The sequence below is a fragment of the Drosophila elegans genome, unplaced genomic scaffold, assembly GCF_018152505.1.
Source record: "Drosophila elegans isolate 14027-0461.03 unplaced genomic scaffold, ASM1815250v1 contig_149, whole genome shotgun sequence".
Classification (NCBI taxonomy): Eukaryota; Metazoa; Arthropoda; class Insecta; order Diptera; family Drosophilidae; genus Drosophila; species Drosophila elegans.
This window is the reverse complement of record NW_024545513.1, coordinates 19582893-19600155: the sequence shown is the minus strand read 5'-3', so window position 1 is coordinate 19600155 and position 17263 is coordinate 19582893. Positions and strand designations below refer to the sequence as shown.

General features: G+C 36.7%; 2 protein-coding genes across 2 annotated transcripts; both read left to right on the top strand.

The window, feature by feature from the left end:
* The first annotated feature begins 10135 nt into the window (after positions 1-10135).
* LOC108138489 lies at positions 10136-11983 on the top strand. The gene has a single exon (XM_017260692.1). It carries the CDS (start codon positions 10136-10138, stop codon positions 11981-11983), a length of 1848 nt encoding a protein of 615 aa, XP_017116181.1.
* A 3215-nt stretch (positions 11984-15198) lies between these two features.
* On the top strand, positions 15199-15462 carry LOC108138490. Its single transcript, XM_017260693.1, has one exon. It carries the CDS (start codon positions 15199-15201, stop codon positions 15460-15462), a length of 264 nt encoding a protein of 87 aa, XP_017116182.1.
* The last annotated feature ends 1801 nt before the right edge of the window (positions 15463-17263 follow it).

Genomic DNA, 17263 nt, shown 5'->3' with positions numbered 1-17263 from the left:
TACTTTTTCTCATAACTGTCAGTTGACAGCTTCAGAGTCGCTTTTCCAGCCAGCCGGAGTTTTCCTCGTCCTCTGGCGTTGACGAAAAAACTTTGGCGCTTTGTTTTCTCTTCTTTTTTTTTTTTGTCGTAATTTTCTTCACTTATCATCCGCCATCCTTTTGATTTTGCTTTGTTTGCATACCCTGTAGAAAAGGTATATTTTATTTTAGCTAGTTTAATATTAATTTTTGTAATCAATTTGATTTTGAATTATATTGAGATTTAATTTTTTTTGTGGGATTCAGTTTAAAAAAATGTATTCGGAAAAATTCCCTAAATTGATTCTTAGAATAATACAATTTAGAAAACTATCCCTAGATTATGACTACCAATGTTTTTAATGTATTATTATTGAACATTTTGAACTGGATAATATTTCTAACCATTTTTAATTTAATTTAAATAAAATAAATAATTTTCCCTAAGTATTTGGAGTATGTAACCCTAGATTCAGCTTTTTCCCCTCTAGTGTTTTTCGTTAGTTGTTTTTCCTGTTGGCTTTTCGGTTTTGGCTGGGCGATTTGACATTAACCTGTCAGCGCTGTGCCTCCGACTGCCGCCTGCCGTCTTGCATTTTATTTATGTCTGACACTGTCTGACTCCACCACACACACACGCACCCATACACACACACCCACATTCGGGAAGGCAGACTGATGAACTGACAGACTGAGTAACTGAAAGTTATCGTGGAGTTGTTTTTTATTCGGTGGCGATGATAGACTGCGATAATCCGGCGAGGCGCCAAAGAGGTGCCAAAGTGTTGCTATCGGCAAGTATTATCTACTATCGTTCAAAATAGCTAGTTATTACTTTCAAATAATCATATACCATATTACATAGGTTTTATTCTCTGAGTCACTTAATCGCAATAAACTATATTGTAGAAGCAAGCATTTTTAATATTTATATATCATAAAATCATATTACATACACAATGGTACGTTTTGTTTATGTCTTTTAATTACAATGTTAAAATAACTTATTTAAAATTGTTAAGAACAATTTCAGATAAAGTTGTTTTATTAGCATAAATAAATAAATTACTATTTAGCCACTGTTAGGCTTTTTTAAACAGATTGAATACTCATATAATTAAGTATTAAGTAAGTATAAAATTACTTCAATCAAAAATTAAAAAAAAAAATCCTTTACAAAATATCTACTACCAATTCTCTATAAAATATTTTCATAAACATGACTTTATTTTTCAAGTGAATAAAGAGCTGATATTATGATATTTAATTTGTAATTGTGAATATAACTTAGTACAATTACAAATACTTTCCCATTGTTAATGAAATAGCTTAGGTAAAGTTGATTTGTTGATAAAATTTAAACTTTCATTTTTATATGCAATTTACAGCTGATTTTTTGGTAAAACTTTTTTTTTAAGAAATGCACAGTTTTTACAAAAACTAAAATGTTTTTTTTTTTTCAATTCCTTTTTCTTACTACAATTTGAAACACTTTTAAAACATGGTTTTTTCCCATTAAATAAGAATTTTCTATTTCTATCTTGAGTGCTAAGCCACCAAAACCCGCTGGTTAATAAACGTCCTGCAAACCACCGAGGAAACCACGCGCTTAACCCTTGTGCGGCCACACGAGTGTCGCGGCGCGCTTAAAAGTATGCTAAGAATTTTCGCATTCAATTTGCAAGCCCATGAATCAAGTAGCACACACACCCACAAGCACACACACACCCACACCCACACATAGGTAAATGGACATTCATGGATTTGCGGACAACCGCACACAGACAAAGGTGCTCAAGGACATTTCGGACACCGCAACTCCCATACCCAAACCCACACACACACACACACACCACACACCACACACCACGCATCACACACCACGCACCACACACCACACACACACATTCTGGCAATGTAATTAGTTGCTCGAGGTGCTTTAATTAAAATGTATATCCCTATTGTCCTGCTCGCTGTCTCGCCTTGTAATTGTTTGTGCTACAATTAATTATGTCAAATGGACCAGGACCTCCTTCGCTCCTTCGTCGCAGCATCGAATAAAATAAAACTGCTGGAGGTGCACAGAAGAGCAGGTTGTTAGCTAAAGTGTTTTTGTCAATCAATTTGCATATCGATGACCTAAACATAAAACCCTGCGATCGGGGACCGAGTGTCGTTTTCAATAAATAAATTTAATAACAGTAAAACGGCTCGCAGCCATAAACTCGATGCAGTTGCAGTTGTGGCAAAAACCGGAAAGGACATACTGAATGAAATTGAAATGTGAAACCAGAAAACCAGAAACCACAATTCTCAACTCTCCAGCTCATTCATACTCAAGTTGTATTAATAAATAATCTAGTCATGCGAAGTTCGTTCATTAAACGTTTGAAATTAATGAAAGTCTACCTTGAGGCCATTAAATTGGCAATAGAAAGGTGTTTAATATTTGATTAAAAGTCATATTGTAATGGTGAATTTAAAAACGAAATTAAACTTTCAAAATGAAAATATTTATGAATTTCTGGTTAAAAAAACATATTTTTCTGAGATTTAAAATTAAACTATTACATTTTGTTCACTTTTGTGTGTATTATAAGTAAAATTCGCAGTAAATTTGTTTGGGTTTCCAATGAGTGCAATTCCTGAATTATGTTAATCATAAATAAATTATTATAGAAAATACAACTATTTTTTTAATTTAATTTACAGAAACTATGAAAATTGTACGAAATTGTATAAGCTCTGTTCTGCTCTGAAATGAAACGCAACCGGCAGCTTTGAGTGTCAGCCAGCGACTGTTGGCAAACGCATAAAGGCAACCGGCTTTTAATCACCGAAAGGCCGTATAAGACTGACAAATAGTGGGAACAGATCTAGACTTGTCGGCGATACGAAATAATTTCATTTGAATTCAAATAGTTTCAGATAGTTGAAGTGAATTACTAATCATTCACTGGTTAAAAAACGTAGTAAATCCAAATATTTTGTACTCAATTTAAACATTTCTCGCTTAAATTTTCATCCATAATGGTTTGTAGTTATTTTAAATATGAAAAAAAAAAAAATTTCTCAAAATGTTGTTTTTGTATATTTTTGGAATTGATTTTAATAACTAAATTTGAAATTTAAATTTTAACAATATTTCACAACAACATTACATTTAAATCAAATATAAACTATTTTTAATATTTTATTATCCACAATAATTTAAATATTTTAACATTAAATAATGCATTTCATTTGTAATGTATTTAATTATGTGATTTAAATTTTAATTTAAATATTATACATAACATTTTGAATTCAATAGTCAGATATTTATTTTTGCTATTCAATTTTTTTATCAGTGTAATGGCTATAAGTCAATAAGCCCTTTCATAAGCTTCACTTTTATTAGTTCTTTCATTATGTTATAATGAATAAGTTTGAACGAGCAGAATTTTCTGATGGGTTTTTATATTAAAAGTTTACATCTGCGGTATGCAAGAGTCTATGCTCTTTGTAAAATAATGTAAGCAAACATTTTAAAATGTTTTTTTTCAAGACTTATATTTATTTTTTTTCGTGAACAACTGAAACCCAAATATTGTTTTGTTTTTATGATTAGTAGGCATTCAATGGAGAAACTTCTTCGATTCGCGTCTTCATTAACAGGTCAATAAAAAAAAATACAAAAAAAAAAATAATATAAAGGTTATATATTTCTTTTGAATAAAATGTTTAGAGCGTATTACTATGGCTATTAAATACAACAGTTCTTTATTTATTATAGTAGTTCCAAATTTTTACTTTAAGAATTTCGTTAGTAATGCATCTTGGCTTATTATTTTTTGTAGAATCCATTCTATATGATCGCAAAATAAGTTAAATATTAGTGACATTTGATTTCACATATTGGTTTAAATTGGTATCACATTCTGTTGAGCTTACTTTCCGAGCTCCGGCCTCGTTCTCTCAATATTTGTTAAATATTTTTAATTTCGCCTCACATTCGGCACAGCCAAAATGCACAAGAAGCCGGCTTTTTTCTTTGTCTTCTTTTTTTTTTTAAGCATTTTTGCTGTGTTTTTTGCGGCTGGTGGCTTTGGCGCTTTATTTGAGTTACGTGACCCTGCGCCATTGAGAGCTGGGAAATTTCTTGCGACATGAACATGGCACACTCGATGGGCGTATGTGGCCCCAGAGCAACATGCAACATACGTACTTGCCAGCCAAATAGCACCCAATACCGCCCATTTCACCACCCTCTGTTTGACTTGTTCGTTTGTCTGTTGTCTGTCTTTCCCTCTGGCTGTGGGTGAGTGTGTAGGTGTGTGTGGGAGGCGGTGGGCGGGATTCCTGTGTCCAACTGTCGTCCTTAAGTCCCTCGTCCTTCGTCCTGCGTCCTTCGTCCCTCGTTATTCGGCCCGTCGCTGTGCGAGCTTGTTAAGTTCATTAAGGTTGAATAATAACAACAGTAACTACATTTTAAAGGAGTTGTCAGTTGTCAGGAGCGTGGCCCGTGCCCTTTAGTTACAGTGAGTACTGCCTAAATTAGTTGTTGATGCTGGCGATGCAATGGCTGGCTTTTAAGTCATGTATCGTACTTTTATTTTATTTGATATTATTGTATGTAATAATGAATTATTAAATACTTATATAAAATAAATTATTTATTTTAATTTGTTTAAGATTTGGTTATCTAAGAAATGTATTAACTAATAATAACTGTCAATAACTGAAAGCATGAAATAAAAGCCGGAACTTAGAAACCAACAAATGCTGGTTCTTAAATTCTAGTTTTTTATAACATTTTCGATTTTTGTAATTTATTGTTTGCTCAATTTTTTCATTTTGCTTGCATTTTGCAAATGTCCACATAAATAATAAATGTGAGTTTTACTTTTATATATATATATATATATATATATATATATATATATATATATATATTTATATTTAGAAATTTTATCTACAATACTTGGAATATGTTTATGTTTTATTAAATTTAATTTGCAAACTTTTCCTGCTTTCTACATTAATTGTTTGCAATTTAATTCTATCTATAGAGTGTTTAAGTAAATATTCCCAAAATCGTTGGGTGTTGGAATAGTCCGATATAAGTTGGCCGAAATTAATGAGCTGGTTCTCCATCAGGTGTATCCACTGTGGCCACGTTCGTGCCGTGACGTTCAGGTGTCTTGGCTTTCTGCCCGCTGTGCGCTCGCCTTGACTTCACTCATGTTGTTAACTGCTCTTATTACAACTTATTCTACTTATGCGCTCCTTGTTTGTCAACAACAACGGCAGCAACGAATATATAGGAATAAAAAAGGAGCACAACCTGTAACGGAGTCCTTGCGGCCCCACGTTTCGAGTTAAAGCTGCATTTACATCGAGCCGAAACTCTTTATTTTGAACTTTTGGCCACAAACGTATATTTTTTGGTTGCTCGGTTGGGCGGTTGGGAGCTAATCCCAGTCTGCTCCTTTCCTGTGTTTGTCTGCCGCGGGCCCAGCATCCAAAACATCTTCCGAGTGGGAGCAACATGGGCCGGCGATTCCTCGACATGTGTGTGTTGGCGAAAAAAGCGAGATGAAAATAATCAAGTTTCCGACAAACATCAACATGACGCCAAGATAAAAAGCTTCCAGGATGCGCTGGCATCGCTCAGCCACTGCAGGACAAGATAAGACACATCATCAGCAGTGGCAGCGGGAGCTGCACTGAGAAAAATAGTCCTCCATCTAGGTAATTCATTTTTCCAGTTATGTTCTTCTGCATCTGAAGACCCAAAAATATTTAACTTTTAATTTGAATTAAATTGTTGTACTAAGAATTACTTAATTTGTTTTTTATGTATATTCATTATGATTGTATTATAATACCGAGTTTTTTTTTAATCTAAAATAAATATTTGTTATATAATTTATATATTCATTCTACTTGTATAACAAATATACGTTTTTAAAACCCTATATTACAATAAATTGCGTTTATCTTGAAATACATTTGATTTTATTTATTAAATTCATATGGAATTTAAATATGAGGATAAGCTGCAGTTTGGATATTGTTGTATAATTAATTTTAAAAGTCTTGGTAGAGTATCCTTAAAGGTAATAAATTCATACTATTTTTCTTAGTATTAGTACTTAGAAATTAAAAATAAATACATGATCTTTGCGCATGCTGAAGCTTGGATTTAATAAGCATTTAAGCATAGCCTTTATTCCCCAGTGCAGCTGCAGGACTACAAGTTGGTCCGTTTTCAGGACTTGGCTTGAAATTGGCTGACTGCTGCTGTTGCAGGGGGTGGGCAGGGTGGGTGCTTCTGTGGGTGGTGTTTTCCCGGCTGTGGGTTCAAGTGTCAGCCCTTGCCGTCTTCTTTTTGGCCTTGTGGCAGCCTCAAGTTGTGTTCGTGTTTGCTTTGAAGAGTATATTGGATTGCCCTGGCCACAAATACCCATATGTCTGCTCATCTATCCATATATATCTCATTTCAGATTTATATATATATATATATCTGAAATATCAGCTGGCTAACCAAAGGCCGTCTGCTACTGACGTTGAAATTTTACCACATCTTTTGGGTTTCTTTTTTATTTTCAATAGTACCCCCCATTTTGCTTTGTTTTTAATTTCGTGTCTATACAAATATTTTCAATCGTTTGCAGTGCAACATTTTTTTTCTTTAAGTTTTTTGTTAAGTTTACAAACAAAGCCACTTTAAATGTTAAACAAAATTATAACTGAATTCGTATGAGGCAAGGAGAAAAAAGGTTAGTTGCCCACACATGTCGAACACATGGAAGTGAGTGGAATGGATTTAAGAAGGGGTTGGGAAGGCTTGAGGAAGGGCCGAAAAAGGGGAGGGGAATTGGGGCTTTGAAGGGGACAAACAGAGTATGGCGCTGTTTGAATTTCTGCTGAAGTTAACATTTTTATAATTCCATTAAGCGGACAGTCCTGCCTCTGTCTCCCTCTCTCTCGCCCTCTCTTTTTCCCTCACTATTCCCTTCCCTTACACATGTGTAACATGAGGATTTTCCCCACTCACACTCACACACACCCACACACACACAATGGCAAAACGGCCGTACAAAGTTGGTCCGAAAAGTTTTTGCATTCATAAATCATTTCCCTCTTTTTTTCCAGCCTCACCTTCATTCCACGTTTAAAGGTGGAAAATACTTTTCGCTGAATTTGTAGAATTTCTCAGGGGCGGGGATGCTCATGTTTCATATGCCATAAAAGGGGTTTTAGGGGTTTCAGGTGTGAGGGGTGGACTTCGGCAAGATGTGGGCAACGTTAAGTTGCAACTTGTTGCCTGCTCGGTTACACGATGCCAATCCTCCCACTCGTCTTGGCATATCCTTGTCATTTTTAATTTATGCGCAGCCCAAGCTTGAACTTTCGCAAAACTTAAGAAGCAAACCCGCAGGGGCGGTGTACAAAAAGGGGGTGGAGCAAAAGGGTGTTTTGTCTTGTTTTTTGCCCTTGGCCAGTAATTTAATTGTTTCAATGATCGGGATTGGTTGGTGGTTGGGTCGGAATAATAAATATTTATTATGGAAAAATAAAAAAAAGAACATATTGCTTTTTATTTAATTTAATGTTATATAAAACAAAATATTAAATAAAATTTAAATATATTTCTATCGAAATGGTATTAAAGAAAAATATTTGTTAAGAGGCTTTCCAAATTTCACTGTGAAAATGAGACAGGAAAATGGGGAATAACTGCTAACAAGCATCATAATTACAGTTCACAAAACATGCTCACAAACATATGCAGTTTTCCGCTGCTACTTCACCACCATCTCCACTCATTTTCCATTTCCCATTTTCCACCCACTTCAGTGACTTTTGCATACTTTTCGGAAAACTTTTAATTTTCGAACTTTTGTCGCTTGCCTGGCATATGTTCCACGCTCTTTGCTCTTTGCTCCTTTCTCTCTCCTTCAGTTTTCACCGCTTTCTTCGGCCACATACTCCACACTTTCGCCTCGATTGGCCCAATCTGATGACGTCTTATTAGGCAAATGAAATGCTGCAAAGTTTTTCCTCGAGAGTCACTGGAGTCATGTTACTTCCCAGAAGGACTCTGCTCTCCGGGATTTTCTTAAATATCGTTTTGCATCCCATATCCTTTTCCCCTTTTCCCCAATTCTTTATCGCTTTGTTTATGAAAGTCGCCCACTAATTGCAAACAAAGGTTGTGGGCAGGGACGTGGCAGGGTGGGGGGCGGTGAAAGGGGAACATTCGTAGATAAGCGAGCGGGAAATGCATGTGTAAAAGCTGCCTGGATCTCAAAGGCACTGGGGCAAAACATATCAACAGAAGAAAACATTATTTGATAAGAAAACTAGAATTTATATATCAAAATTTAATCTTATGTAAGGATCCAACAGTTATAAACAAAAACATGTGTAAGAAACAAATATAAAAGCAAAATCAAGCATTATTAAAGAAGAAAAAAATATGAAAAAAAAACATTTTAAATGAAGTGTAGAATCCTAGCATAGAATATAACAAATTAAAAAAAAATTTCAAGTTTTTAAAAATATTCTATTATTTAGTGCACTTACATTTTATTATGCATCGAATGTAGTTATAAAAAATGCATATTTTAAACGGCAAAGTTGCATGACAAAAATGTCCCATTTTCTCTCAGTGTATTCAGTGTGCATTCATGCATGCAGCTGCTGCGGCAGCAGTGGGGGCGTGGCAGCGGCGTCGAGTGGGCGTTTCGGACATATCGCTTCGTTTTTACCCGGGCAACAGTACCGCATTTGCATTTATATGCACATCCTTTGTGCCCAAAGGATATTACATTTTTCCACTTCAAGCATTTTTGTGAATTTAATGAAATTTTTAATTTTTATGCGCGCCAGATGGGCGTGAAGTGGGGGTAAAGGAGGGCGTGGCAGCGCCTCCTTTCGCTTGGACTAACAAGCCGCAGAGATATGTATGCTGCATTGGTGCCTTGCATTCTCGTTGACGAGAGGGGGGGTTTTACTTTCCACAAAGATAAATAAAAACGGGGCGCCTAGGCTGGGGAATACCCCCATCTTATCCTTGGATCTCACGAAAGCCCCACAGATGTGGCAAAAAAGTTGAATTGGCTCTTTGCGTTTTACACTGCTCTCGGGATTGCGGCCACTCTTGTGATGATTGCTGCTTGATTGCCAGCATTTCCTTTTTTTTTCTTGTTTTGCATGGATAAGTGTATGAGTTCAAGTGCTTGATATGGTAGTTATTTCTAAAAAAAAAATTAAAAGAAATATTTATAAAATGCACTCCACTCCAAAGGACCGAAATTTCTTAGTTTTAGGAAAACATCCTTATGTTTTGAAACTATGGATTAAACATGTCCTTTAAGATGAGCCGACCATTTAAGTTTACAAATATTGAACATTAAGACTTAGTGCATTTTTAAGGGATTCTTTTCTAAGTATATATTGTAGGCCATGTTTAAGTAATTATTCCTAAATGTATTAATATTTTCAAAATTTAGGGAATTATGTTTTCTGGGTTTACATTAGGGTGGAACAAAAAAAATCCAAACTCTCAGCATTAAGTATAGTAGTTTTTGGTAGACAACAAAAAACTTTCCAAAAACCAAAGAATTGTAGTTCAAGTTTTTGGTCTCAAAGTTTCCATAATAATTACTCATTCGACACTTTAGCCATCTCAAATATTGTACAAAAAAATCCCACTCCTCAACCGTGTTGAGTAATTATTAATTGATCTCGCTGAAAAAAGAATGCAACTATGAAAATATATATTCAAAAAAAAAACCAACACTGCGTATTAGTGATTAAATTTAAAGCCAATGCGCATACCCTAAAACGCATTTTGTTCAGCAAATTTTTTCTAGTAATGCAAATTTTTTCTTAATGCATTAGCTTCTTCATTATTCAAACCAATAATTTGAATAGTTTCATAATATCTGGTAACATTAAGCTAATTGGATCCACTGGCAGCAAAGGATTAGATCGGGTTCAGAATGGCTAATTCGGTATTGATGAAAGGCCGCTTATCGGCGATTGAGTTGAACTGAAAAGTTTACCATTAGGGAAATTAGCCAGCGCATTTGTTCGTCAACTTGCAACAGCAACGGCGGGCAAATGTTTCAGTATCTGTGGCTTTTGATGGCACTTCGGTGTCTGGCAATGGGTGCAGTTCATCCGCCGGAACCGGAAGTGATGGCACCCCTGGTTGCGGCAGCCCTGGAAATTCTGGACGAGCAGGTTAGCCCCTCGCAGATCACATTGGCCGTAATTGAATTGACGCCGGAGGACGAGCATCGGGATCACGTGCAGGAGGAGCTGATGACCATGATCATCAAGGAGGTTGGCGATTCGATGGCAGTGCGGACATTTCAGCAGCCACCAGCCGAAGTGCCCGCATGCTATGTGGTTTTCCTGGTCAATTCCGCCCAGGCCTTCAACACATTGAGCTTCAACTTCACCGATATGCACTCGACGCGGGAATATAACTTTCTGATCCTGCTCACGCGTCGCATGTCCTCGCGAGCCGGGCGACACCAGATGCTCAGGGATATAGCCAAGACCTGTGTGCGTTTCCACACTCTGAATGTCCTGTTGCTCACGCAAACGAGGTATGGCGTGGTTCGGATCTACACGTACTGCTTGTACAACAAACACTGCGATCAGAGTGTCACTTTGGAGTTCGTGGATCGCTATGTGAATGGTTCGTTTCGGGAGGATCGTTGGGCCAGGTCCTTCGATCGGGCCCTCAGCAGTCTTTCGGGATGTCCACTGCAGGTCAGCTGGTATCCCCTGCCGCCGTTCGTCTCCTTCGATGGCAACTCAAGTGATCCGGCCGAACGGGCGGAGATCTGGCGACTAACCGGTATCGATGGAGAGCTCATCAAACTGCTGGCCGAGATCTTTCGCTTTCGCATTCAGCTCGAGGAGCCGTGCGACAAGTGCCTATCGCCGGACATCAAGGATGCCTGCAGTGGGTGCTTCGACCAGGTGATACACAGCAATTCCTCGATACTGATCGGGGCCATGAGTGGATCGCATCAGCATCGGTCGCAGTTCTCCTTCACGTGCTCGTACCATCAGAGCTCGCTGGTCTTCATTATGCACATGAGCGAACAATACGGCGCAGTGGCCCAGTTGGCGGTGCCCTTTTGTGGGACAGTCTGGCTGGCCCTGATCCTCTCCGGAGTCCTGGTCGTTCTGGTCGTGTGGCTGCGAAAGAAAATCGAGGGTGAGGAGTCCGATTTGGCCTATAATGCCCTCCAGGTGCTGACCACCCTGATGGGAAATCCCCTGGAGGCGAGGAGCCTGTCCAGAAGTGGCCGCATACGCATACTCTACGCCGGCTGGCTGCTTTTGGTTTTGGTCCTGCGAGTCGTTTACCAGGGCAAACTATACGACTCCTTTCGCATGCCCTACACCAAGGCCGTGCCCACACAAATAGCGGAGTTGATCAGGGACAACTACACACTGATTTCGCAGGAATATCTGGACTACTATCCCCACAGCATGACCGTCCTGACCCGGAACGGATCCAGCGATCGCTTCGATTATATGCAGAGTTCGGCTGAGGAGACTAGACTCACGACCACCTCGCTAATGGCCACGATGTCCTCGTACAATCAGAGGCACTGGAGCACCAGCCGATTGACCCACATCAGGGAGCACATCCTCAACTATCAATTGGTCATCTACTTGCGGCGTCATTCGCTGCTCAAATTCGCCTTTGATCGGAAGATCAAGCAACTGTTTTCGGCCGGCATTATTGGGTATTTCGTTCGTGAGTTCGATAGCAGCCTGTACAGTGATCCCTACGAGGATGACTACGAGGTGACGGCCATTCCGTTGAATGCCTTCTGCGGTCTGTACGTAGTTTATGCGTTGTTTCTATCCGCTGCTGTGGTTGCCTTTGTTCTGGAGTTGCTCAGTTTGAGGTTTAAATGGCTGAGGAGGCTTTTTGAGTAGTGGATTTCGATTGAAAATTGTACTCTTTTATCTAATGAGATATAGATATAACTAGTTAGGTGCCACAGAAATCACTGGGTTTTTGAAATCACTTATATGCTGTACATATTATATATTTTTGGAAGTCCAATAGCATTTATCTTTCAATGCATATATTTAGACACCTTTACATTTTTTTTTCAACGACCTAGTGATTTCTTTAGCACAACCAATAAATTTTTTTTTGCAAAATTATTTAATGTTTAAAATTAAGTTACTCGTACTTTTAATAACTAATTTTTTAAAATTAAAAAAAAAGTACAATAAAAAATTTTATTGATCCCAAGTTCTTTAATTTTGCACTATAAATGTATCAGCTGGAGTTATGAAATAACTATATTAAATTAAAATCTATTTGGTCAACAAAGCATTTCTATAAGAAATATATAATATTTAAAATTTAAAGAAAAAGTAAAGACGTAAAACCACCTACAACATTGTCTAAAAGTATGTAGAACATTAAAGTCGTTTTTCGAAACGAATTCTTCAAACTTCCGGATTTGAAATATATTCTTTATTCCAAGTTTGTGAACACCTTACCTTGTGATTCATTTCAAATGATAAATAAATATTTCTTTGAGTTTGGACTTAGTTTATTTGGAATGTGTTTTTAACCAGCTCTGTGTTGTCTAAAATTTTCATTCTCCAATCTGGGTTCTTGAATCTCCGTATGGATAGCGAGTTGTGACGCTGCCGCTGGCATTTTTGTTTGGACCGTCAGAAGACAATGGAACGTCCTCGTTAAGCGGCACATAAAGAGCAACAACAACAACAACAATATGCCAACAAAATCAGGAGCAGTATGTGGGAGGTATAAAAAAAATAAAAGGACATAAACAAGACACGTCCGACATGGAACGAACTCATTAGCCTACATGGCCGCATTTTTCGTCTACACATGTGCCAAAATAAAGGGGGAGGATATACACCAGCGGTATAAATACTAGCTCTAAAAATGTCTTAAACACTTTATTGCAAAATGTAATACATTAAATAAATTAAATAATAAATTAAATAAATTAAATCGAATGACATAAGATTTAATAAGTAAATAAAAAGATCTAATGAACTTAAAACAAAATTAATCATTACAAAATGTTAAAATAATTAACAGTGATGGCGTTCTTATAACTTATTGACAAAAAAACGCAACATTTTAATAAATTATTATTATATAAATAACAAATACAGGGAAGGAGGAAATAGGAAAAAATAATTTCAATGAGATAAACACAAAATATATAGAAATTGAGAATAAATAATTGAAAAACTATCAGATTATCAGATTAACTAATAGGTTAAACACCCAAAATTAGTTCAAAATAAAAACATAAATATTAATCACAAAACGATTTGCTTGACATGCTTTAACTTCAATACTATAATTTTGACCGAATTTTGTTTTTGATCGGGGGTGTAAGGGGTGTAAGAAGGGGTGGGAAGAGGGGGTGAAGGGCACGGGTCCCCAAATAGAACACAAATTGCGCTCTGGCTTGTTGCAGCCGTGTGCTTTCCTAGTTACTACATATTTTGTTTGCTTAAATGCCGGAAGTGTTGCAGGCCACATCAGAAGTGGGCATGGTCGTCGCCCGTCTTAACCCCTTCAGATCCTAAAAGTGCCAACAAGCAACAAATGTTATCAGCATGTAGCATTCAATGTTTGACATCTAAGGTCATACGCCACTGTCATCATACTCGGTACTAAGACAAATCTGTTTATTGGGTACATTTCTTTAAATGTTTATTAATTTAAAATTGTGTATTTTATATATTTATTTAAAATTAAAAAAAAAAGTTATTTATTTATTGGATTCAGGTCCATCTGAGATATACCATAGAATATAGTTTATTGTCCATTTAAATTAAAAACAAAAACATTTTTGAATTCAATACAGCTCTAAGATCAATTTAAGATTGCGTTTTTTGTGAGGAAAAATAGATTTACATTTACATTTTGCCCTGGAAAAGGACATTTAAAATTCGTTATTCCATCAGCTAGGAATATCCTTTCCTGTTTTGTTGTTCAACATTTACCGGTTACCAGTTATCTCAGTCTGTTGTTGCTACTGCAATACTAACTCTTAATTATGCCTTTTAGGGCTTAGCCAACTTGTCGTTGTCATTCATTTTGCCGTTCGACACACACAAGTTTTGTGTGTTTGAAGAGATTTGCATTTACGTTTGCATCGTCTCGTCTTGTCTCGAATTAATTGCATTTAATTGCCGGTTAAGGCAAAAAACGCGGAGGAAGGAGGGAATAACACCATTTGCCCATATAGTGGGTTTTCCACAGCCAATGGGCGGCCACTTCACTCCCACGAAAAACCCGGTGAGAGGTCGTGTGATAAGAGCTGATAACAAAGGTAAACAAAGCCGCGCCAGATGGATGAACTGATGCCCTCCATCGGCGACTTTGGCGGGAAACGCTGTAATTCGTCAGATATTTGTCGGCCCAAGGCGCATGCGTCCAAAAATCCGACATTCGACAGTCGGTCGTAGAAGCTTCGTTTTTCGCTGCCACAAATTTCAGTATAAGAGCTACAAACCAGTATCCCATGTGTGTGGCATAGAAATATCGGGAAATTTATGCGAGATAACGAGCCAGAAGCGAAGGTTTGGCCCGTCGCTGAAGATCAGGATCAGCATAACATTATTATCTAATGAGCAGCCAAAAATTTATTTTCAGCCCAAGGTCTGGCAGAGTCTCATTGAATTGTTAAGAGTACACTTTAAGCAATTGCCTTGATATTTGGAAAAGAAAACCTTATTATTGCGATTTTTGAAAATGTTTAAACTGGCTTTTAATATATAGAACATAAATAAAAAATGACAAAATATTTAAATTGCTTCTTAAATGCGTTACCGAATAAAAATTATAAATTAAAAATAGGTTTTTTTGATAGCCTCATAACTTATCGTTGCAATCATTAATTGATTACACTTTTGTCATATCAGTGTAGCTGGGTTACCTCAAATGCAATAATAGTTGATTTAAAAAACACTTTTAGGAAATGAAAAAAAAAATTTAAAACTGCCAAAAAAAAATGTAATAATATTAATATTTGAATACACATATTTTTCATAGTGCACTCTAGTTGGCCTTGCTAATTTGGCCATAAAAGCGAATTGCATTTCAAGTTGTAGAACAGTTGAAGCCATCAATCGGAGCTACCAAGATGTTGAACCAATCTTTTATCCTGATCCTGATCCTGCTGGTTGCAGTCTGTTGTTTCTCGGCGGAATTGCCTGGAAATGCCTATTTGCCACCACTTAAGAACAATCACCCAGTTCCAGATGAAAAGCCACTAGTCGACAATGGATTCCTCTACGATACCGACCAGGATCCATTTGAGCGGTACGCCCCCATCTTTGTGGACTATCCGGGAGTTCATCAATTTCTGAGGCAGCAACAGGAATACGCTTTGGATCTGCCCTTCTAAGGAAAGTTTATAAACGACTTTATTAGTAACAGACAATGGTGGATGTCATGTGAAAAACATATAATAAATAAAGGCAACAATAAAAACAATCGGATGTATAAGTATTTACAAAAGAAATTTAAGATTTGTTAAGATAAAAGTTGGTGAGGAGCAATGTATTAAAATAAATTAAAAATAAATTTCCCACTTCGGTACGCAAAACTTATTTTAAAAATTCTCTACATTAAAATAATTGAAATTGTAAACGAAAAAAAAATAAAATATTTGAATCAGAAATTGCTATTTAAATTAATGTTTTTTTTTTTTTTATTTAAATATGTACAATATTTGAGAGATTCCTAAAATTATTTATTGAAAAATAGGAAGGAAAATAGTAAATTTAAGAATAGACATGAATCGCCTGTAATGACTTACGCTTTAATATTTTTATTTAATAACTTTCTTTGAATATCCAAACTTTTGAACACCTTCTTGAGTGACCTTAATTTTTGAATGAGTGTACAATGAAATGTGTGCAACTTTGACTTAGGCATCGGTGAAGTGCATAACCGCAACTTAATCCCCGACCTGTCCTTAGACGTATCAGAAACTTTTAGCCCGATCCGGGTTTTTGGCTTGGACCCCGCCCTACGCCCCTGGTTGTGTGTGTGTGTGTCTGAGTGTGCGGTTTTAATCAAGTTTCGCCACTTAAGTTTGTGCTCAGGTGGAAAACACTCAAAAGCCGCCTGACCGAACCGAACTCCACTGAGCTGAAGCCCCCTTTTCCGCACGCCCCTGCCAAAGTTTCAAGAGCTTTGCGACGCGCTGTTGGTGAGTTTCGTCTTTGTTTTTTAATTTCTGTTCAGGGTTTGTGTATTGTGGGGTTTTTTTTATTTGGGGCGTCTTTTTGGCATAGAGTGGTTAGTTTGGTTGTGTGGGTCAACCTGTTACACATCTGTTCCGCTGCAGTTCCGTATGCCATTGTTTGCCCCTTGGACCTAACTCCCCCACTACCCAACTAGCTTCACTTTTGTTGAAACTTTAAAACCAATTAAACTGAGTGCCAGCATGATTGGGCAACATGATTGTGCATATGTCTGTGTGGCGCCATTAAACAACATTTAAGTTATTTATCAAAAAGGGTAAAGGTAAGGGAGAACCTTTGAAACGGTCCTTATTTTATAAAATATGTATTTCTTTGGCGGCCATCTTTATCAACGGTTTTTGCATTTTCAAGCTTTAAGAAATTTACTATTTTGTATTTCCAACTGATCTCTTATTACTTCAACATAAAACTCTGCCGTTATTTGGGCATTGTAGATCAAATCAGATATTAAAGTGCAGATGAAGGGGCATTTTTGGTTATTTTATTAAATTGTTACAAAATCATTTACTACAGTATATTGATAATTAAATTATAAGGAATAATTAATAGTTATTTTAGGAAACTAAAACAATATTAACGGTCGTTTTATTGGTCAGTAAACATATGACCCATGTCTTAAAGGTAAGTTTTTAAACACTTTATACAGTTAATAATGAATATGATGGTGTTTTAAGTACATATAAAGTATTTTTGTGTTTCTAGTGTAAATATTATTTAATTATAAATAGAAGAAATCAGAGTGAGTCCGTGACATATATATACATACACATACTTATGGGAATACCACACACCACAAAATCCAAATTACTGGCCTCAAGAATGAAGCGTGAATTCGCATCCTGCCACATAAGTGTGCATGTGTGTGTTAGTGAGCCAAAGTCAATTGTCAAATTGACACACACACACACACACATATGCAGCGACATATGCTGGCAA